This window comes from Volvox carteri, assembly GCF_000143455.1.
Source record: "Volvox carteri f. nagariensis unplaced genomic scaffold VOLCAscaffold_6, whole genome shotgun sequence".
Lineage (NCBI taxonomy): Eukaryota > Viridiplantae > Chlorophyta > Chlorophyceae > Chlamydomonadales > Volvocaceae > Volvox > Volvox carteri.
The window spans coordinates 2,286,093-2,309,885 of record NW_003307549.1 but is presented as its reverse complement, the minus strand read 5'-3'; the positions used below and the strand labels follow the sequence as shown (position 1 = coordinate 2,309,885).

General features: G+C 56.7%; 2 protein-coding genes across 2 annotated transcripts; both read right to left on the bottom strand.

The window, feature by feature from the left end:
- Positions 1–1,252: 1,252 nt before the first annotated feature.
- VOLCADRAFT_116469 (uncharacterized protein) lies at positions 1,253–9,099 on the bottom strand (the record flags this gene model as incomplete). The annotated part of the gene is made up of 13 exons (XM_002947385.1): positions 1,253–1,353; positions 1,426–1,747; positions 1,968–2,048; positions 2,280–2,903; positions 3,544–3,696; positions 4,134–5,547; positions 5,870–6,102; positions 6,136–6,183; positions 6,505–6,715; positions 7,031–7,119; positions 7,477–7,524; positions 7,840–8,028; positions 8,428–9,099. 13 exons carry the CDS (start codon positions 9,097–9,099, stop codon positions 1,253–1,255), a joined length of 4,185 nt encoding a protein of 1,394 aa, XP_002947431.1.
- A 3,784-nt stretch (positions 9,100–12,883) lies between these two features.
- VOLCADRAFT_87826 (uncharacterized protein) lies at positions 12,884–21,046 on the bottom strand (the record flags this gene model as incomplete). The annotated part of the gene is made up of 11 exons (XM_002947384.1): positions 12,884–13,168; positions 14,346–14,357; positions 15,376–15,734; positions 16,030–16,096; positions 16,146–16,680; positions 17,140–17,609; positions 17,826–18,032; positions 18,683–18,964; positions 19,499–19,846; positions 20,083–20,301; positions 20,681–21,046. The coding sequence occupies 11 exons, from the start codon at positions 21,044–21,046 to the stop codon at positions 12,884–12,886; spliced, it is 3,150 nt and encodes a 1,049-aa protein (XP_002947430.1).
- Between the last annotated feature and the right edge of the window lie 2,747 nt (positions 21,047–23,793).

The following is a 23,793-nucleotide window of genomic DNA, read 5'->3' as shown; positions in this document are numbered from 1 at the left end:
GGGGCACTTTGAAGGCTTTAGTCGTGGCGCCAGTTTTTATGGCGGGGCTTTGCAGCAGTGATCTTTGCTATCTTATCGCATTGGGTGCACGATAGGGTAACGCAGACATCTTACAGTGATAGCGCCATGTGGGTTGTGCCAGTGCAATAGGGTGTTGTTCTGGCTGGTAGGCCCGCTCATACATCGCGCGGTAACTTTCCAGGCCAGGTGAGCGGACAGCTAATGTTTTCTGCGCCTCGTTAGGACACAGGCACGGAAGGGACAGCATGAACGGGTGAGGAGCTGCACGTTGAGGTTTAAGGAGCTGTGCCCCAAATTCTCCAAGGCGCGGCAATGCAGGCGCAAACCTTGAAGGTGACACACAACAAATCAATGTGCGCGTTGCGAAGCAATTTTGGCAACAGGGAAAACCAAAGGGATGATGACGCGGGACGTTGGGACGCGCTTTCGTGACGTGGACCCTGCTTTTGGTGGTTGTTTTCTCTTGCGATGGGTCCCGTACTTGGAGCCATCAGTTATCCACTACTCACGCGACTGTCGGAAGCAAAGTGGGATAGGTGGAGCAAATTGTGATCCTCAAAGCATGGCTTAGTGGCAGTTAGAGTTTACTTGAACCGCATCGTCTTGTCGCGCGTTTGCACTGCACTTTGGGATGTTGCCGTTTGTGGGTAAGAGCGATTCTTGCAGTGCAGGATAAAAGCCGCATCCTGTTACAGCACAAAAGGTGTGAACCTGAAGATTGACTTCGGCACTAACGGAAGATGTACATTATGCCAGGTGCGAAACAGCGCGAAGGGGCAGGCCCTCAATCCTCTTGAGTGAGTGCTCGGGTGTGTTCTCGTGTGGCAACATTTCTGGCAACATCCATTGTTGATCGAAATCCAGTCCAACGCGCAGTGAAGGGCTTTGGGGTTTAGGCAATGTCCAAAAAAACCGCGCACATTCTCTGCACCCCGGCGCCCCGTACAAATCCTAGACTCCGTAAAAACACAGAGAAGCATCCGCAAAGTCAGAAGCATCCGCGCAAAAGCAGACAGACATAGCTCATGCAGGTCGCATCCCCTGGGCGCTAAGCAACACTACCCTGCTCCTCCAGGAATAGGACACAGCAAGACGAGCGCCGGTGCCCGATAACTCCTTTCTTATTAAGCTGTACATCGTGCTTGTCCATGCGAGTTATCCCGCCATCAACTGGCGCGTATCGAAAAATCCGGTCCTCTTGTACGGCATGAGGGTTTGTACGAGGTACGACTCAATGGAATACACCCCCGGGCACCAGCTCCCTGATCACCTGGCTGCACCGCAACGCCGCCGCGGCTCCTTCCGGAACCACGATGAACAAGTTTACTCCACCTGCCGTACGAGAGTACGACGACGACTGCTGCATTATGGGGCCGACGCTGTTCCCGCTGCATGAGACCTCACCTTGTGGTGGCGCGATGGATGAAGCTGCATCACCTTTCGAGGGCCCAGTACTAGATGCTGTTTGCCTGCCAGAGCTGTAGCCAGAGCTGTACGGCGCCATGTGAGCTGCAACGGTAGTTGTGGCAGTTGCAGCGGTTGGACTTAACACACGGACCCTATCCGGTGGCACAGCCGCCATGACAGCCGCCGACCAGGGCGGGCTCGGGGTTAGGAGTGACTGAAACTGGACTGGCCGGTTCTGGAGCCGGATGTCGCCATCAGTGGCTCCAGAACTAAACTCCAGATCCCAGTACGGCATTTGCCAGCTGGTCAGCATGGCATCCTGCATAAGATGTGCATCATGAGATGGCAAGGGACGCAACGGGGGGGTTGGTCGGGGCCGGCGGCGGTTGCAGCAACGTATTGCATGCGCGTTTCTTTCCCAGCTGCCATAACGTTGCAATGATTCCTACTCCGATGGTCTTAGGCCTTCACGCCGTTTCTTTGCATCGTAACGCAATGTCTATTGCGATTCAATTAAGATGCAGATTGACTTGTCGCACCTGTCTGCAGCACACCTCGGCCATCATGCCCATTTGGGAGCTCATTGGAGCCGTCAGTTGAGATTGAGCGGTTTGGAGCACCTGCGTGGCTTACACAGGGGTATACGGACAGCAACGAAACGGGGACGGCCGATTTTGTGTATGGCGGACTTTCGGGGGTCCAGCATCCAGTCATTTATACACCACGAACTCCACTCGAAAAATGCCATGTAATGAACAGCTAAAACATGAAGGTGTCCAACGTTAACTCGTGCATGTGATGTTATTGCACATATAAGCGCACCGCCGCCATCTACCCTTTTAACCACCCACCTGCTCTGCTCCGTCGGGACGCTCCCTCAGCTCTCTCAGGCAGCCCCGAATTGCCGCCGCGCCGCTCCTCAGGCAGCACACTACACAGTAGCTGCCACCTCGAAACCGGGAATCAACAGTGCTCCCGGCGCCGCAAATGCGACCGATCCCACATGCCGTGCACCGAAGGCCGCCGGCGTCGCTGTGTGCTGCGTGGAACAGTCCCTTGACAGCGTCGTTGCCGTCCGGGTCGCTTGCAGGGGCAGCTGCTGCCGAAACCGGGGGCAGCAGTGGTGACGGTATGTGCAAGCACCAAACACCGTTGCCGAAGAAGCCAGGTGGTACCGTATCTGCGGGTGCAACGCCGCCACCGTCTCCGCTGCTGTCGGTGCTGAACAGCTGTTGACTTGGCCGCGGATGAAGCCGACCGTTTCGCCGCAGGTCGATGGCAAGACCCATATAGCCGCCGCTACCGCTGCTCACGCTATTTCTAGCTGCATCTGCGCCCGCTGGCAGGGTGCCGGGGAGTGGCCGCCCTCGAAGATCGCACATCAGCACCCACACCAGCGCCGCCAGAGCATCATTGGTGCTGATGGTGGCGGTGGTTGGAGATGGAGGGACCGGACGGGCAGGTGCCGCCAGTGCCTGTAGAGCAGCAGATGCGAAGGGTGCGTCAACCGAGATACAGTAGCAGCGGTGGTGGAGTGTCTGCTGGGTCGGGCATTATCGGGTTGGTTGCGAGCGTGTAAGCTTTCCAGGTGCTTGATCCAGTAACCTTGTGTGCTAGTTGTGTTCTGTGCTAGTTTGGAGGTGTCTTGTGCAGGTAAGCAGGACGTGAGGCACGGAAAGGGCCAAGGGTGTGCGTGCCGAAGCCGACGGTGCTTGGTCTACGCTGCGAAACGGACACCACTCACACAAAAGGCATGATAAAAGTATTTGCGTATGGTTTCTAGCCGTCGGTGAATGCCATGAATGTACGGCGCGCGTGCAGACAAATGTATGCATGAACTGACGGAAATCCGACGTGAATGGATGGAGGGCGGATGCAACCGGCTGGCATCATCACCAGTACAACAATTAATGCGACGCTGGTGCGTATGGTGTTGAATGTCAGGGGAGGTTGTCCCTGCCTGACAGCAAACACGGGACATCAGGGCCGCCCATCCAAACTGACTCTGAATCTAAAAACCGAAAACGCAAACCGCTAACCGCCAGCTTTCGCGTGCATATGCGACGACCACAACACCGTGACCCTGTGTGGGCAATCGTGCCCGCCCGTTTTTACCTTCAACCGCGCGACCTGATCGGGCGGCAGATGGAGCACCTCACACACGAGGGCGCGACCAGAGGCGCCCCTCCAACGGCGCTCCTCCGAAACCACGTTCCTCAGCATCTTACCCATGGACCGCAGCGATCGGGCCCAGCCGGCTGCGGCTACCTGGAGCGCGGGGTTGGAAGTAGAGATCAGATCAGGTAGGCTACCGGTCTCCGAAACCAAACAACCATTCGTGTCCTTTCAAAATAATAAAGTACATCTCTTGCAACTTGCAGTACTTGAAGTACCCCTTCATCCCCAATCAATCCTTCCCCCAAGAAAAATGAGGCGACTTTTCCTTTTCCGCCCAAGCGAATATCATATTATAACGTGTTGCAAGGAAATCGGGTAGGAGCTTTCTGTCGCGACCAGGAAAGAGCATTCCGAAGGAATTGGGATGCAAGCGAAGCAGGATGTGCCACGTTGCGGGATGGGGGCCCTACATGCTCCGGTCTGGATCGCATCCTAACGTAACATCCCACTGCCATCTTTGATTCCTTTCCACTGGATCCCAGGGATCCGCTGGATCCGAATCCTGGATTTCAAAACCCTCTTCATACCTGTTGAATCGTCAGGCTACTTAGGAGCCCCTGACTGCCGCCGGCTCCAATACCTCCTTCATCTCCTCTGTCAGGACCGCCGCCGCTGCGTGTGCCGCCGCCGCCGCCGCCAGCAGGTGTGCCATAGGAGGCGTCGACGTCGACGGCGGCCCGGGAAGATCCTGGCTCCGGCTCCCAACTCGATACATCCCTAGCAGGAAAGAGCAGCGACCGATCAAAGGTAACCTGCTGCGGCTGCGTTGGCGGTGGTGACGACAGCATCAGCTGCTGCTGCTGCTGGTGCTGCGACGGCTGCTGCTGCGGTGGCGGCAGTAGTGATGGCGGTAATGGCAGCTGCTCCGGATGGATAGGCATCTGAGGTGATGGCCGTGCAGGCGCCGGCGAGAGCTGCTGTGGCGGCAGTGGCGGCGGCGGCGGAGGAGGAGGATGTGAGGGCGACGGATAGGTCGCCGAGGTGGAAGCCGCGACAGAAATTGAAAACCGCGGAAGATCTGGAGGCTGTGTCGGCTGGATGGCGGTTCGCTTCCGTATGATGGTGCAGATGCCAGCGCCGGCACCTGGCTTTTCGCTCGGATGCTGACACGTTGGTGGCGACTTTGTGTTCCTCCAAGGATCACCACCGTCGACGTCGACGTCGCCGCTACTGCCGCCGCACCCGCCGCCGCCGCCACCGCTGCCATTGCCGTTATCACTGCCGCCGCCGTCGCCGTTGCTGCTGCCGTAATCAGTGTTGCCGCTTGCGTGACCGCAGCTCCCACCAGGTGCCGCTCTAAAGAGGATGTTGCTGCTACTGCCTGCTGTGCTGCTGCCGCTGCTACCGCTGCCACTGCTGCTACCGTTACTGTTGCTGCGCTGCTGCTGACTTCTGACGTCGGCCCCGCTGTATCCCATGCGGCGTGTGGAGACCGTTTGGCGTGGTTCCAGATCTTTGGCTGTAGCTCCGACGTCTGCCACCGCTACTGCTGATAGCCCCCTCATGCCGCCCTTTTCCTGGTCCGGCGAACCCGCCTCGTCCAAACGAGGCTGCGTCGCCGCCGCCGTCCCTACCGCAGTAGTTGCAACTGGGTCCGTTGTTGCCGCCGCCGCTGCCGCCGCCGCCACCGCTGCAGCAGCAGCTACAGCTGCAACATCAGCCGCTACCACCGCCTCCAGCGGTGCAGGCTCTGCCGCCGCGGACGATTCGGACTTGGGGTCCGCTGGGGATTCGTACGGCAAAACGAGCAGCTGCCGTGAGGATGACCCTGACGGCAATTGTGACTGTGGCGGCTGTGGCGGCGGCGGCGAGTCCGGCGCCGGCATCGGGGGAATCGTCGTGGCGGCGGCCGTCACCTCTCGGTAGTTGGCCGCCAACCGCTCCAGGAACCTGCAAGCTGAACGCCCATCTGCACAATACCAAACACCTTTTTTCCGAGACCTGTAAACAGAGATCCGCAACCTGACTCGAAGAGATCGAGGGTACGGTTGCTGGTTTGTTCACAAAAATGTGTGCTTTGCTTTAAAAGTCAGTGAGTCAAACACGTGAAATGTACAGATGCGGCGGGACCTAAGCCCCGGTAAAGGCCGGGGCATCGTAAACCCTACAAGAATTAAAACCCACCATCACCACCACCACCATCACAATCATCATCACCATCATCAATACCATCACCATCAGCAGCGGCAACAGCGGCAGCAGCAGACCCACTCTTTCCCCCTCACCTATCACGGCGTGGTGGAGGGTCACGGCGAGAATGCACCCGCCGTCTCCGAGCCCTGGACCCTGAGGGGCCTCCCGCTCCCACTCTCGGGTGGGAATCCTCTCGGTTGGCGCTGTGGCAGGCTCTCGGACGGGGACGGCAGCGACGTTAAGGACCGGCGCCGGCAAGTGGCAGCTGCTGGAGCTGCCGCCGCCACCGCCGCCGCCGATGCTGCAGCTGGTGCCGCTGGCGTACAGGCTGCCGCGGCGGTCGCTGCGCGGACCCGCGGGTAGCTGGTCGTGTGGCAGCAGGTGTGTCAGCCGCACCTTTAGCAGCGGCTCCCCGCCGTACAGTACGGCATCGGTGTCCATGGGCTGCGTGCCAATGCATGACGTACGGCGCTGGCGTCAGATTAGCGGCTTGTGGTGAAAAGAAAATGGTGCGGAAAGTGCAGAAGGAGGAAAGCACATGTGACACGTTTTCGTTCCATTAGCGGGCGGAGGAAAGGACTATACCTGGGAAGAAGCTACTTCGACATTGCTACAGGAACCTGCTGCCGTGTTTGAGCAAAATGTAAACGAATCAACCTACCCCAACACTGCCATTCAATTGCTGAATTTTGTGCTAATGATGAATAATTTTCTATTGGAACCTTACGCTAGGCAGTACGGTACGGCACTGAATGACTGCCGTACCTCGAAATACGGCGGCAACTCGCTCCCCATCTGGGTAAAGGCCCTCCTGTTCAGTGCTGCCAATGGCAGGAAATACTCCAGGGGGGCTGTACAGCTGACGGCCTCGCGCAACGTCGCGCCGCTGTTGCACAGCTGTACGACAAAGGCGAGACTGCGACGGGCGGCTAGCCTCTGAAGTCGGCTGCGTCCTCCGTTAATGGACGGCCGCAGCCTGAAGTCTCATGGGGACCGTTGGGTTAGGTCCCGTGCTTACGGGAGTTGTGCCAGTTGGATCGGTTAGGCAGTTGGTAGCTAGTCTAAACTTTGCCTCGTCATCAGTTGGTTGGCGCCCTTGGCGGCTCTCACAGGGGACATCCTTGCTGGTCTCGTACAGTCTCGTACAGTACTTCATGACGGTTATACATGGAGTATAACCGTCGGTATACTTCATGACGGGTAATAAAGTATAACTGTCATTAACTTAACACTGCTCACATATAAGAGAGAAACCCACATGGCACGGTGCGCAACCCCGTCACACACCCACCGGCCAGCCAGCAGCGGAAATTCGTCCAGGGTGTACGATAAGGCAATGGCCAGCTGTCTACCATCCAAGTCGTATGGTAGCCACAACGCCTTAATACGTACAAAAGGCGGGATTAGCGAAACGGGGGTTGGGGTGGGTGGGGCCAGCCGACGCAGCTTGGTGTGATGCGGTGCGAGCTAAGGCGTGTGTGCAGGTCCCGCGGCACTCCATTGCCCGGGCATTTCCTAGGAAGATTTGCAAGGATGTCAGTCCCGGGTCTGCACAGCCTGATAAGGTCAAGTTAATGGAGAACTCCGGTTTGGGCCCACTTGCAGGGGGCGTTCACTCGAGTTTCCTACTTATCATCCAAGAGGCAGGGGCTCCGACCTCGCTAGTGCGTGATAGCAAGTGTGCAAATCGTAATTTGAATGGATCCTTCAGGTTCTGTCGTACCTTCGTGCTCTTACCTTTGGATTGAGACAGGTGAGCAGCATGCCGTGATCCAGCGGACTTAGCTGCAAGCGCAGAGGCCGGTTGAAACAGGGTTGCAGGGATTTGGGAGGTAGGAGAGAAAGTGCAGCTGCAGCTGAAAAGGAGCAACAGCAGCAGCAGCAGCAGAAACCTACGAATACGATAATTCATACGAAAGAAATTCGACTGCTGTGCTGAGTAGGGTACCTCTACTTCCATCTACTAACACATGTACATACATGTTATCCGTACATGCACCCGTTTGCGCTAATTCACAAAACTTTGGGAGTTGTACTCCTAGCCTTCCAGCTAACTCTTGCACACCTTCCCAAGCTTCTGAGCTTCCCAAGTTCCCTCACCCTGATGTTTTTTGGGCCCACCGACCCATGGTTCAGTTGTGACGGTGGCGGCTGCGCCGGACGGTTTGCGGCGCGGATGGTCTGCAGGGGCCCCATCAAATACGGGCTGCCGGGCGCCGCCGCCCCCCGGCTGGTCACCGGGCGGAAGAGGCATCGGCGTCGGTTGTATCCGGCCCGCGTTGCCGTATCCTGTACGGTAGTACCCAAGGTGGAGAGTACGAACAAGATGACGAGGAATACCGTGTACGTCAGGATCAGGAACACAACGCGGGTAGTAGCATGCACACGGATGCCCGAACTCCTTTTGGACGACGCTAATTACCGACAGTGATTGCTATTGTGTGCGGGCAGCCACACGGACCGCACGGAGGGCTGTGATGGGGTGGTAGGGGGTACTTGTGGGTGGGTCGTCGCTTCCCCAGCACCAACCTCACCGTGATGATGAAAGAGGAGACGCAGGGCGGTCTACGCCCTCCCGCCCTCCCGCCCTCCCGCCCTCCCGGCCCCCCATAACGTGACAAGGTAACCAGGTCCCCAAAAGCACTGGTCCTTTGCGCCAGGCATACACGCCCACGGCCTTCAACACACCTCGGCAAAGAAACCATCGGTAGCGTCCAGTGGTGGCGGCGCCGTCGCTGCCGGCAGTGCCGCCGCGGCACTCGCCGTCGCCGACGCCGTCGCTGCACTCCACGCACCGCCGCCGGCGCCACCGTCCTCTGAGCTTATTTGGAGGCTGCCGCCAGGGGGAAGAGGGACCGCTAGCGGCGGCGGGTTCCGGGAAGCCGAGGGAAGCGCCACGGCGTCCTCCAGGGGACTCGCCAACGGCTTTGGCGGCGGCTGTGAAGGCGGTGGCAGCGACGGCGACAAAGAAGTCGATCCCGCACCGTCGGATGCCACGACGGCATTATAAGCGCTAGTGCCAAACGCTCGCGGGCTCTCCGCGAATGTACGGCAGCAAGACAGCGGGACCGAAGTAGCCAGCATGTGAAGAACTCGAGCGCCGGTCCCGGATTTCGCGGTTGCAGCTGTCGCCTGCAGTGTCGCCCCAGCTCTGGCCTGAATCGGCGGCTGCGGCGATGCCGCCGTCGCCACCAGCACGTATTTTGATGCCGTACAGGGACTTGCATCCGGCCTGGGGCTGTGCCTAGCGGCAGCGTCGCCGCCGTCCACCGCTGCCTCGCCGCTTCCGGCGGCGTCAACGCCGGTGCCACAAAGCCCAGAGAGGATCGATCGGCGCCCCGCAAACTGCAGCTGACTCATGGCCAAAGTCGGTCGGTTTGTCTGTATGTAAACCCGTCGGCAGTCAACGCCAGTCAACGCTGGCAATGCTGGGGACGGCCTTGCGCTATTGCTCAAACAAAGCACTTTCCTGCTCTCAGTCGCGTCACTTCCTTTATTCGCGTTTCTGTCTCGCGTTGAGTTGACCGACCCGATTGAGCTGCAGCTGCCGGTGGCCGTGGGGAGTGACGGTGTTGATTTGAATGGGACAAAGTGTTGACAGGATCTAATAACTGAAACGATTTACGTATGGGCAGAAGGACGTCCTGACGAACACAAGGAGGGATGAGATGGAAAAAGCAGGAGAAGGTGGGGCAAGGGAGGGGAGAGGGAACACAAATCGACCGTTGTTATGCCACAGCAGCAGCAGCAGCAGTAGCAGTAGCCACACAAGCGGCAACACCAGCGCCAGCAGCAGCAACAGCAGTCGTTTGTTGGCCATTATGACGACACGCGCAGACAGATAGAGGTGGAGAGTGGAAGGTGGCGCGGACAACGATTACGAAGAGAAGAAGAAGACGGCGGCGGCGGCGGGATTTACGGCGGCGGTGGTGCCGCCCCTACGGTGCCCCTTTCCTCCGCTACTCTCTCCCTCCTTTCCTCCCTCCCTGCCTCCCTCTAGCCAATATATCATTCTTCCATGTTCTTTTCCATTATGCCATCCACAGACCAGCCGAGCTTTCAGTGAGTTGAGGGAAACACAGGGAATGCGAGAGCACGACAGAGAGACGGAGAGAGAGGGAGAAAAGTGGAGGAAGGGAAGGGGGGAGAGAGAGAGGGAGAGGGGGAGAAGAGGGACTGAGTGAGGCCCGCAGGCGACCGACCTGTACGGAGTCAGTGAGTCCCCGTGGGCCCTACACCAGCGGGCTGCACCGGGGGTGACAGTGGGCTGAACCGCAGTGCACTGATGTCGTACAGCTTATTGCTGCTAGCATCACTGCAGCCACGGTGCTGCAGAGACGCCAGCGGTGGTGGTGGTGCTCGAGCCCGGTGCTGGTGCTGGTGCTGCAGTCCCAGCAGTCGTGGTGGCGGGGGCTAGCTAGCTGTGGGGAATGAGAATGTCCGTAGTTTGGTTCGACTGATGCTGAGTTAGGTCGTGAAAGGCGGAACGGGGTGGTATTAAAGTGGGCCGGAGGAGATGAAACAGCAAGGGTAGATCAGCAAGACGAGGGGTGTGAGAAATCAGCAAGATGGGGCATCAAGGTTGCAAAGGGCGACTAGCAGCCAGATGTTGTCAATCTTTTTCGCATGTAATCTAGTGCTCCATCTGGCTACTCTCGCACATTTTAAGTTGCGCGAATGAGGTGTTGTCCATATGTTTTTCTGCGTATGATCGTCGGAATAATAAAGGAGTGCGGGGGCCTCAGATTTCACGTCCGAATGGGTTTAGCGCTTCAAAATTCCCCTCCCTGATGGGCCTCTGATAGAGATGCAGCTCTGAGGGTGATGTGATGTGATGTGATGGCGTCGGCTCGTGAGACAGGACGGGCGATTGGCCCTGCTGGATAGGTCTCTTTTGATATGTGCTGTTGCTGTATGTTTCGTCTTTCGTGCGGTCTTGGAAGGGCCTAAGGGCACCTCAAACCGTCATGTCAGCAGTCGCGTGATCGATGGACAGGAAAGCAGATTTATTCGTGGGAGACGCTGTTTGAATGCTTCTTAAGTCCCCACCATTTGAGAATAGTTAAACGGATGAAACCACGTTAAAAACATATGCACAGCAACCGACTCGCCCCGTTCAGACGGTCGATCTGTTTGGCTCAAAAAGGGATCCACTAGGAAACGACATTTTTGCTCCCGAACATCAACGCGACAGGAGTCATGCGCTTGTCTGTTGCTTTTTCCAGGAGAGAAGACTTGGGGATGAATAGCTGTTCAACGCTAAAAGCGCACCTGCGCCGATACAATTGTTTGCGCCGTACTTTACTGCACGGATCGGGACCCACGGGTCAAAATCCATTGAATAAACGGCTCGTCCCCGGCGCCATAACGAAGGATTATTATGCAAGATACAAACTCATACTTCCTATCTTATATGCCAGAAGTGCAGACAACATTAACGTCTCACATCGCTTTCAATTGACAATTTCTATTGGCGAAGGCAAATCTGCAAGTACAGCTCCCAAGCATCGTTTCGAAAAGTCTCCCTGTAAAGCGCCTAACCTCGAGGGAAGGGGCCCCCTCCTTCTCCTGCCTTTCTCCTCCCCTTTATCTTAAAACGGCGCTGTGGTCGCGAACACGCCTCACGGCTTTTCTAATCGCACTGCTTTGGCGTCACAACCTACGCAAGCGCTTACTGGGCCCCAATCTTGACTCATTCAGGCTGCCTTTCCGATAGGTTTGGAACTTCCAGTAGTTTTTCAGGTATTTATTTCCAAGGGCTCATAGAGACCTCTCAAAGAGCACAGCAACAGCAGCATTGTATAAACTGAAAAAGCTCCCCTTCACTTCAAAGCGCGGTCATGGAGTCCGACAGGCGCCAAGCGGACGCCGGCGGCGGTGCTGCCGGCCCAACTCTTTTCACTGTCGTTGGCTCGGCGGCGGCTGGCATCGGCTTGGGCCGCGACGATCCGAGCGGCGGCGACCAAAATGTTCGCAGCGACGACGCCGACATGCCGTACCCCGACGCAGCAGCGGCCGCCGTACGAAGCCAATTCGCGGCAGCGCTGCCCCCGATTCGGATCATCGCCGGCAGCAGCGGCGGCGGCGAGGCGCCACCGTACGGCGGCCTGCAGGATGTGCCCGACGCTGCGGCCGGGCTGCATCATCATCACCATCATCACCAGCAGCAGCAGCAGCAGCAGCAGCAGCAGCAGCAGCTCCGTCAGTGTCTCCGTCAGGTTCCCGCCGCCGCCAGTCCGTCATCCGCGGGGTCCGTTGGCGCGGGAGGCGAGTTCGGCAGCTTGGCTTGGCGGCCGCTCTTATCACCCCGCTCTGCACCCTCTCCCCGCACCAACTTTGACCTTGAGCAACACCTGGTGGGTCGGTGGGTCGGTGGGTCGGTGGGCCGTCTTTTAGGTCAATAGGTCAGCACGCTGTATGGGGGTTTGCTGACATTTATGCACACACACACACACACACACACACAACGCACGTGCTACTTCCCGCTGGAGCGGAATCGTCCGGCGCATGTACTGGGGCTAAATTACCGACGCCTCACGCGCAGTGGCGACTAGTTCAAATCGAAAGTGCTCTCAAACCGTAACTTCAGGATATACCTGTGCTGCTATCCCCCACTCCCGTTGCCGTACACGCTGCCGCCGGCTGTGTGTAGACTTCCGTACAGGCGGCCCTGCCGATGTCGCCCAACCGCAGCACGGCCGCGCGCGCTGCCGTGGCACGGGCCGTGGCCGGGTACGGCGGTGGGTACGGCACATTACTGCCTAGTGGTACGGCAGGGGATGTTCTCGACGAGGACGAGACCGTGGAGGTGAGGGAAAGATGCCCCTCGCCCTTGAATCCAGCCAGATTAAAATACATTAATACAGATCTGATGACAGTAATAATACATAATGATAGCGATGATGGCATGGCGACAGATGAGATGATGGTGTGTTAATGCTTGTTAAGGCTCCGATCTTGATCTCACATGAAAAGGAATGGGACTCCACGGGGGATGTAATGGACCTGAAAGAGTTATCGGTGCAGGACCGCTTAACCACATACACACGGTGTATAGGTCGACGTGATAGTTGATATTTTTTAGGAGTTTGATTTGTTTCATTACACTTTGTGTGTGTTTTACCCCTATTTTACCATTTGATTATCAGTGGCGGATGTTATTGTTCGTGTGGAGGCCCTCGGGGCGCATCCCACATGTATTGTCCTGTACTGATGACTTTACACGGCGGGGACTAGCCACCTGGTCTCGATAAGTTCGTTGGATTTGCCGTTTTCGGTTCGTAAGAACGATGGGAGAAGTACTCCGGATATGGAATGGCTGGTGACCTAAGCCGAATTTGATGATGATGCCGACTCGTTTGCCAAACAAAAGTGCTGTCGTACATCTGCAGGACATTCTGGACGAGTGCATCTCCAAGGGAGCCTGTACCTGAGGGACGGAGAGACACACAGACAGACAGACAGGCAGACCGACTGACCGACTGACTGGCTGACAGACAGACAGACTGACTGACTGACTGAATGACTGATTGAATGGCAAATAGTCAAAAGCTTGCAGGTGGTATGGCTGGTAGGACATGAACTGGGAGCTGCGGAGCATGGAACAAAAACGAAAAAGTGCGTGCCCGTGCTACCCCGGCAAGGCACTACGAACATGTCAAGCTTGTCGCATCCGGTAGCATCATCTCGCCGTATGCCATCACATAACGCACGCCGTACGACACGTGTGCAGCGAGCCGTACATGCCAACATGAGTATAATTAGGCAGCGGCATCCAGAGCAATTTGCGCGTGTCCTTGGGACAGGTTAGGCGGTTGTACGGAACAGAGCAGGTGTCGTACCAAAGGGTCGTACATGTGTAGTGTGGGATCCATCCACGTGAGCCTAGGGAGCTATCTCTATGGGTTCAAAGACGCCGAAAGATGACTCTCCGCGGAGCCCGATCTTGGTCCGATCCGGTACTTGTTTTGTTTATCCAAGGTAGCGTGCGTTCATCGTTCCACTTAGCGCCGGCGCTTTAAATGTTTATAGCCGGATTTATAGCCGTGCTTTTCATACTTTGGTTAATTGGTTGAAACAAGGTTTGTTACTTGGTTGGAATGTTGTGTAGATCGCAAAACTTTGCTTTGTTCCAGGCGTTGTTTTTTGCAACAAAGCAACACGAAATAACTGGTTTCCTTTCTTTCCCCGCCTGTTCGGTCTCTCAATCGCATCCCGTCCTCAATCGACATCACCTGACAAAACGTTTTGTGCGAGAACTTACTTATGTGCGAGAAGATTTGCGGTTACAGGTGCGTCGAAGAAAAGATGCGGGCGCCCATGGCAGCCGAGTCCTCTCTTGTGGCATCAGAACCTGTCAAGAGAACCTCTTTAAGAGGGCGGCAGCCGTGCCGCGCTGTTGCGGCGCAACGAACTCCTCATTTGCCACCCAGAAACGCTCCTCTTCCCTTCCCCAACTGTTCTGGCCTGGGTTGGACTTCATTCACTGTCCACTGTCAACGTTCAGTTCATCACCACCTGTATCCCCGGAGAGAGGGAGAGATTGTACGTGTATGTGTGTATGTGTGTGTATATCGTACACCTTGTTCAGTTTTCCCGTTACCCACCAAAGGTGTAACCTGGGGGGGGGGCCCACACAGTGGGGAGCTCGGATGAAGGCGCCTTGAGGGGCCCTGGGGGGACCGAACGCTGTATGTCCGTAATAGCTAGATAAGAGGGCTATCCCGCCCGCCCGCCCTGGGAACGGATCGCCGGAAGGTGAACACTGCATACAGCCCCCGGCAAGTCAAAACCCAAGCAGCAGCTCCCGGACGGTATCGGTAACCGTATCCGTGTCGTGCTGTACATGAGGCGCAAAGGGATTCCAGTCGTTCCAGACTTGCGAGTGCATTGAGGCGCACTGGGCAGCACTGCGGACTGCTGGCGCACCTGACAAATCGACGCAACATCACGGCACCTCAGAAGCCCTTCCTCGCCTACTGATCAGTATCAACAGAGTCCCATGACCCCCAGCAAATCCGCAACAAATGAATGGCGTGGGCTGCCACAGCGCAGTAAGGCCTTAGTAAGGACTAGAAAGCAGAGATAAGAGGAGACTTTATTTTAGGCTTTGTTCCCTGCAGACAACTGCACATGAGCCACTCTCCCACGCTTCTTGATGCGTGCGCCGTGACTCTTGCCGTACGCCCCTGCAGTACTGTCGTATATTACCGCTCTGCTTATATCAATAATAATTTGTCAAGTTCCCCACACCCATAGGCCCAGGCATTCCTACACCCGCACGCTTTTGCTAGGCATCATAAGTCATCCTTGCATGATGACGCCAAGCAAGTAATGCAGCAGAGAGGTTTTCAAATGAAGGAACGCAAACGGAGACCGAGAATTCCGCCAGAAAGAGTGCACACCCCTGCCCAAGCACTTTTTTCCTGGTAGACAGCTAACTGCAGTATTTGTGAAACAATAACCGTATGTAATAATTGTAGCCGTAATGATCCTGCACTTCCTGGCTCCGTTGCCGACGATAAATGCATCGCAGCGGCTTGGAAACACAACGCCTTCCAAAAAGAATATCCACAACAACGAGCCATACATTACTTGCAAAAGATATTGTGATGAGCAGACCGAGACCGCGCGCACCCAGACATCATCGGCACCATCATCCACTTCACGGCGCCCTATGCCCCGTGTGGCTAAGAGAAACCACGTGGCAGTGTGGAGAGTGTCAACACCTGCCCAACCTGTCCACGATAAGTAATGCCGTACACGTAGTACATCACGTATGTCTATGGGCAGCTGGTCGTCGTCGTCGTCGTCGTCGCATGTCTTCATAGATTTGCTGGTAACATTTCGCCATGAGAAGCGGCCACCGCGACGAAAACACAACACTGCCCAGGGTGTTGCCGTGCAACCGCAAGGCGTGGTAATCGTCATCATCTTCCCTGTCGGCGTCGTATACACCAGAACGCGGCAGCCGCAAGGTGCGACGCCACCAAGCGCTGCGACGGCGGCGCCGGAGGCGGCGGCGCGCCGCAAGCATCCTTAAAACGTCGTCTTCAGCTTGCCTGTCGTACTCGACCGCCGTGGTCGCCGCCGCAGCTGCTTCCGCCGCCTCCTTCTCCGCAATCTCCGCGGCCAGCGGACCGGGCAGGCACCACCTTTATACGGCACAGCAATCACAACGAAGGCCGACAAATCAGCTGCGTTAAAAACCACATTAAAAAATCACATTAAAAAATAGTCAGCAGAAGAAGTAAAACAGCAGCTCAACGAAAATTCGCAAACCCTCCTCACCCCCACGCCGGGGCCCCTCCCGCCCTAACACCCACACCCACACCCACACCCGTGTCCTACCCCGCGGCTCCAAGTAGACAGTAATCCGCGGGGGTGTAGAACACCTGCCCCCGCACCGCATACTGGTGCGGCGCCAGGTAGACCCACTGAGCCCCGCGCAGACTGGGAGCCAGGTCGCCACACGGCACATCGATACGCGGCGCGGGGCTGGGGTGCCGCCGCCGGCGGAGGCCGCCACCGCCGCCGCCGCCGCTACCGTCCGTCTTAGTACGGCAGATGTCACTACCACCAGGTTCCTCTGATCGACCTTGCCTACTTGTCGTCGTCACCGTCGATGTTGTTGTTGACACTGGGGTGGAGCAGTTGGCGGTTACCGTCGTGGTGGTTGTAGTTGTGGTTGAGGTGGGTGCGGGTTGCGGTTGTTGGTTGTGCAGGGGCTGTTGGAGCACGGGGAAGCTTGGGGAGGACGACGGGAAGGTTGAGGGGGAGGCGGCGGCCGCGGCGGCGGCGGGGTCCCCTGGTGAGCTGCCCCTGGTGGCTGGGGGCCCGGGCAGGGGCGCTAGGACGTCCAAGAACGGGTGCTGGTGACTGGCCAGAGGGGAGGTGGGGTCGGTCAGGTCGGCCAGCTGCAGCAGTCTCCGGGTCATGAACCTGCAGGGGACCGTGTCACGCCACGTCACGCCATGTACGGCGGAAGGTATGTGTTAGCTCGGGTTACAGCCTCCGCCGCCACCGGTGGTGGTGGTAAAATGGTGGTGGAGATGGTGGGTGTGCGTGCGGGTGGTGGAGGTGGTGGTGGAGAAATGTCAGATGTGTGGATTGGGCAAGGGGGAGAGATTTGTACGGAGAGAAACAAACCCAACCACCCTTTCCCCCTCCAGCTCCCCCGACGGCAAGGCCTTCGACGGTGGGAGAAAGACGTAGGAAGAAAGGTAAAAGTAGTTCGGGGAAACGCCACCGGGGGGGGGGTAGATGATGGGTGTGCGTATTTTTCTTCACAAGCACCTATCCCACCACCCACATAGCTCAACCTCCCCTCACCACATACACACATACACTATTCGAGAGGTATCCGAATGAAATCCCCCCTCCCCCACCCACCCCACACACCTGACCGCCGCCTCCAGCTCCCCATCACTGAAAGTCCTCGGAGCGCCACCACCACCGCCACCACCACCAGCCGCCCCAGCCTCGGCTAACGTACTGCTCTTAAAGCACGACCCCAGCAGCCCCCCGCCTCCTCCTCCTCCTCCACCAACACCGTTCGCGGAGGTGCTACCCAGCACATGGGCTGCATCCTGCTGGTTCAGCTGCTGGTGCTGGTGCTGAATTGACGATTTGGTTTGTGAGCTGCCCACGGGCTCCTCCTCCTTCGCCTTCATCTCCACAGGCGCAGTCGTTGCCGTGACACCCTCCTTCCTGCCCTTCTCCCCCCCTTCCTTTCCCTCCCCCTTTCCCTCCGCGCCTCCGCTGCCTCCCAGTCCCAGCCCCAGCCGGTCCGCCAGGCTCCACAACCCAAACATGGCGAAGGTACCGTTACGACACAAGTGGTCGGGACTGCCCATTGCCGGCGGGGGGGACTTGAAGCCGGGGTCCCATGCGGGCGAGTCGGGGTCACCCGAGAACACGCCGCTACGGCAGCTGCTGCTGCTGCTTCTAACCTTGCTTCGGTTGCTGGTATCGCTGCCGCCGCCGCCCTCGCCGCCGCCGTTGCTGCTGCTGCTGTCCTTGTTCTTGCTCTTAGCCCTGAATATCTTCAAGACAGAAAAAGGGAGGGGCGATGCAGGATGGTCCACCTGTGGGGCCTCAAGGTGGGGGGGGCGAGGTTGTAGCATACCGCCGGCGCGCAGCTCCGCTGCGAGCTTGCGTGGCGGCGGGAGCTCAGCGACCCGTGGGTCGCTCAGTGCCGCCGCCAGCGGCCATAGGTGCGCCACCAGCGGCTGGGCCATAAACGTGGGCAGTTTTCTTGTAGGGGAGGGGTTCACCATAAGGCCCGTCAGACTCTGCGAACGGGGACCGTGTGTGCACACATACGGGTCGGTTTTGATCGAAATTGAGAAATTAATGAAGAGGCATTTCGTGGGCAGCAGTGGGTGATACGATACATACAACACTTGTGCACCATGTTCACATCCCACCACCATCACATCACCAACGTCTCCCTGGTATTGCCCCATTAGAACGCATCCCACATGTAGACTTCGGCCGTGTGGAGTCACACGCGGATTACTCCGGTGGTTGAGGGTCATTGAAGGGCGGGAGGGGGACCCCTGGCTTGGGGGAGAGAGTTGGTTCGGAATGAAGAACTGCGGAACGTGGGGAACACGTTGACACGTAAGGGCCCCCAGCCGCAATACCCCCCAGACCAAACCTGTCAGACCCCACAACCTCCGATTATAACGAAGTCCAGGTCACCACTTTTCATATCCCCCTTCCTTCCCTACCCCACCCCCCTCCCCACGGGTCCAAACCCAGTCCGTCCCTCCCCTCCCCACACATACTGGTCCACGGCGCTGTCGCCTCGGTACTAAGTTTTATCCTCCAGATCACCACCATAATCGCCATATCCCCCTCGTCGCGGTACTCAAGAGAGCATTAGTAACATGCACATACACGCACACGCCCATACACAAAAACACGCTGCACAACGCACCTCGTAGCGCTCCAAAGTGAACTTGAAGGAGTCAACTAAAACCGTCCCGTCCAGAGTATCGTCGTGACGCAGCGGCCGGCGACCGTACGGCATGATCACCTCGCAGTCCGCCACGTAGGATCCGCTCAGCGCCATGTGAGAATGCCACATCAGATCTTGGTCGTACATTGGATTTAGGGGCGATGCGCCGGGGCTCTGGGTACGGGCCAGCGCCAGGAAGCGAAAGTAACGGATCCGACCAGCCTCCAGAAAGTCGGGATCTTGGTAGAAGTAGCGCAGCGTCTGCAGAGCAGTGTGGTGGTGGTGGTAGTGGTGGCAGATCGGGAAGAGTGGAAAGAACGGGAGAGGGGATAAAATGTGAGGGTGAGGGTGAGGGTGAGAGTGAGGGTGACGGCTGCAGTGACAAAGGAAGAGGCTGGGTGACGGCGATTGTGGCCACGTTGCTTTCTTGAACAGGCCGCGGCAGGGAGGGGCGCAGAAGGGGGTGAAGGGGGGTGTCGAGTCTCGAGCGGCCCTTAGTGCCTTACAGTGCCCTACTGCGGATAACAGACGAGGGACCACCGGCAGGGGACGGGGAGGGCGCCGGCTGGGCGCTTCAAAGAGTAAACGGGCTGACAGTCAGTAACTGACTCAACCGCCATCATGGCGGTGAAACTTCATGTAGAGCTGCAAACAAGCAGCAGCGGTGGCAGCTGCAGCAGCAGTAGCCGCAACAACAACTTTTTCCTGCATTGCGCATTCCGTTCCAAAAACCAGCTCTGAAACCAGCCCCAGATCCAACTCCTTCGGCTACATTAAAATCGACATCGCTATCACCTGATGTAGGAACCTGCCCTGTCGAAGCATAGACTCCACCACATAGCCCCGCACAGACGCAAAGCTGCCTGCAGCAGCAGCAGCAGCCGCTGCCGCTGGCGCGCCACCGTCACCGCCGCCACTGCCGTTTCCGTAGCAGCCTTTTGCTGCCAAATCTGCTGACCGTAGCTTCGGATGCAAATGAACGTGATGGCAGGACTGTGGATGTGGGCAAAGATGCGGCTTGGGGCACCCTTGCTGCTTCGCGTGCACTCTGGAGCAGTAGACTGTTGCTGGGGCCGGCGCTGGAGGCCAAAACACATGTTCGGGCGGCTGCCCGGGACCCGTGGGGTAATCGGCTTCCCACACCTGCCGGGGTCGATTGCCGTACCACAGAGGACTCAGATAAAATCCATTCGCCGCCGCCGCAAGCCAAGCCAAGACATAAAGAAAGTCATAAAGGAACACAAAACGAAAGATCGATATTTGTGCACACAGCTTTCAAACCGTAGCAGTAGCAGTACCAAACCTGGCGCAAGTACAACGACGGTAAAGCTAGTAGTAGTAGCAAACCTCTCACCAACAGAATCACCCCCATGCCACACCTGCCTAGTCAGCACAGATACTCCGCCGTGATACCCAGATGACGGGCTCTGCGGACCACCCGGCGGCGCTTGCGGGTTTGGCAGTGCCTGGCTGCTGTTAGTGTTGCTGCTAAACCCCAGAGCCTGTCGTACATTTGCTGGGTGAACTGGCGCTCCGAAGCGGGCGGTGCAGTCCGCCAGGTACTTGGTGGGATTAAGCCGGTGGACTAGCCAGGCCCACTGAAATGGAGGTGGAATTGATTGAAGGTGGTGTAGGTGTAGATGTAGGGTTCGGACGTGTGCGGGGAACCAGCGGATGCGGGATTGGCGATAGGATGTGGATGAAGGAAATAGGTTAGATTAGATCAGGTAAGGCAGGAAGATGTCCAAGGGCGCCAAAAGGCACCAACAGCCCGGCCAGGCAGTGGGGCCGAGAACGCGAGCTCCACAGCATGACAAGGATGGAATGCGTCACAGGTGTACACAGCGGCTACTTGAGCGCGCCTGCTTTGGCTTCGATAAAAAGGACTTGGTCCAACGTGGTGCTGAGTTGTCACGTGGGCGTGCGGGGTCCGGATGCGGTCACGCCTGCTTCCTCTGCGGGTCCCGGTACACACACCTGTACGTCTAGAGGAGGGACTAGCCCTTCGGCAGAACGCGCCGACAGGTTTTGTTGCTTGTGCAACATGGGCATCCACAGCAACCAGTAGCGACGAATGGCTTGTTCGGCATAATGACCCTTGGAGAGTCCGCCTGCCAAAACAGCGCATTCGAGCAAGTTGCGTCCGCGGACGTTTGCACTGTTCGTAAGCGTCCCCCGAGTGATTTTATACGTACCGAGCGGAAACAGGTCAACTGCCATAAGTAAGCGCTGCAACATTACTGCGCAGGTCGACAAGTCGGTGGTGACCTGAGCTTTGACTTTTTGAAACGCATCGTCAAAAGGTTCCAAACGGTAGCTTTCATTTTGGCCATCTGTGGCCATCATGCAAGAGCTGAGCCTAAGTGCCTCGACAAGGGCTACCGTTCAGGGGCGAATGAGGTAGACAAGAGAATAGCTGGATTATAAAATCAAAATTGTAAAACTTCCAATAGGTTTTCTCACGTAAAGCATAACCATCAGCTTGGAGCAGTAGTACGGCGACTAACTACCGCCGAGACTAGCTCGCAGTCCTTTCGAACTACATCGTCGATCGAGCTGATTCTATGAATGACGCCATGCCAACAATGATTAGGAGTATGAACGATATGAAATCAATGGACCGACCGAGAGACTTGGCCTGGGAATGCAATGAAAATACCACAGGTACTTGCTTACAAACGCTTTTGCAGTTATGCATTTGCAATCCTTTAGGGCAGGTGATACGCTAGGGACGCGAGGAGCTCACTGCTCGCGCTGCTCGTTCCCTACAACAGAACGGATGGATTGAATTCAAGGCTCTGGCTTTTAATTTTCCCCCTGTTCCCGAAAATGTGCACAATGTTTTCAGGACGCCTTGGGAAGGGTGAAGTTGTCTTTGGAAGAACGCTTCATCCAGATCCGTTTGGCGTAACCGACAAACTATCTTGAAAACTGCTTAGGCAAAGAACAAGGTTGGCGTGGTATATACTTGATAAGGGAAATGCCTTTTCGCCTCAAACCCCACTGACACTTGCGGAATCTCGCGCACGTGTCAACACGGCATCACCGGGCCAGCCTGCCTACCTTTTCAAAAACATCGGATGATCACGGATACATTGCAGTGCCTGCAGGTGAGGGCCCTGCCTTCCAGTACCTAATCAGCAACATCCAGCCAGCAACCGTCAGCGAAACGGCTGGGAGGCTTTGCGCTACATTAGGCCATACGCTCGAACGGGTCGTTTTACAATTTCGTGCTCAATATTACAGCCGCTGCGGGAACTGGAACCCCAATCATGATGAGCATAGGTTTAACCGATTTGCAATACCAGGATTTGCACTATTGTAAAATTTGCCGAGAACATAACATGAATAAGTCCCCCAGCCAGCCCATCTGGTGCTAAAAACGCAACGTCGCGGCAACCGCTGCACCGCAGGAGTTCCTTACAATCAAACGACGCCAGGATGCGTTGTACTATCCGGCCTAATTGATCCTCTCATGTAGAACACAACACAAAGAACCCGCTGCCCCTCCTCAGCACAAACGTTCTACCAGCTGGGGCTCCTCACTCCTTGAGTGGGTCCACTTGCGACTCCCATCAGGAAGATTAATTGTGTAAATTTCTGCGAGGGTTCGCCAAGCGCCGGAGCCCGGACTGCGCCACCAAGTGGTTTCCACCACACGAGGCTTCAGTTGCCACATCAGGCAACATAGATCGCCAAATCCGTCACCGTATGCCATTACCCTCACCGACTACAGAGAACACAGCCCAACGCGCATGATGCGGTTCCAGAATGATGCATGTGTTACCTTATTAGCGGTGTCGACCGGTGCTGACGACGTGCAACACCGTGGGCTCATGCCCACCTGCCAACCGGCAATGACCTTGTTTGGTAGGACCGTGTGTTACGAAGATGTAGACAGGGCCACAGGCCCAAAAAATGCCATGACGGCATGGCAACAGCAGCATGCTTCATCTTCTCCTGCTTCATCGTCACCTTTCGCGCCGGCACATGTGGTAACGATGCGACAATTTGCAGTAAGGCAACTCCTCTCCTTGCTCAAGAGCCGTGAGCCCCGTCCGTGCATAAACCACAAAAAGGGGTAACTGTGAAAACATTTAAACGCTAAGTCTCATGGCGCGCTTGTGCGTAAGCCAAAGACTATTTAAAATGGAACGAAAAGAGCCTAGAAAGAGAGGGCGGGGTTGGGCCGCAGAGGACCAGCACGAGCTGCCGTCACTGTCGCGGCCGAGGACCCCGTGCTATGTTGGTAGAGATCGTCGTTCGATGTACGAGACCCGCACATACATACATACATACATATATACATACATACAGATTGTTGCGTGTTGAGTTGGCGCTGCAACCGACCCCACCGCAGGAAGGGGTCTGCATGAATCCATACCAGGATGTATACGTACTAGGACAGCCGCCGGCCGCCACGGCATGCGTGCGCACGAAACCGCACATGTTCATCCTCTGCGGAAAACGCATAAAACGACGAAACCCAGGAAACCGAAACCGAAACCACGTGCACAGTGACGCATTTGCAAATCCAAAAAGCGGCAACCAACTAACCAGCCAGCTTTTAGAATCAGGGGCCATCAATAAGGAATGCCAATCAAAGGCACCAAAGCATGCAGCAGGAGAATCAGAAGCCGTTCCTGCCACCTAAATTAGCAGCCCAAGTGCATACCGACACAGCTCGATACGGCTAACAGGTTTGGCAAACAGAATTACTCTCCTAAAAAGACCACAATACAGGTCAGCAATGCCGTACAACAGGTTTTTCCCTTACATACAGTGCCAGTTCGTCCAGTACCCGCACACAAATTAAATGCGATGGTGTCGACTTGGTACATTTTTATCATGACAGAAATGTGCGGTGAAAGTGCTATACCCCAGAAGCCCCTTGTTGAGGTCATTCCCATGCCCACCTCACTACTACTGTCATCCGCTTAAATGCCTGAAACTGAAAACCTACCTGTTAACATCTAAAAGCCTCTCGGCCGTGGTCGCAACTTGACTGAAGTTTTCTCCTGTTGCGTCGAACCCAACCCACCAGTCAATCCATGCCTTCCTTAAGCCCGACGCATGCCACACATATGCAT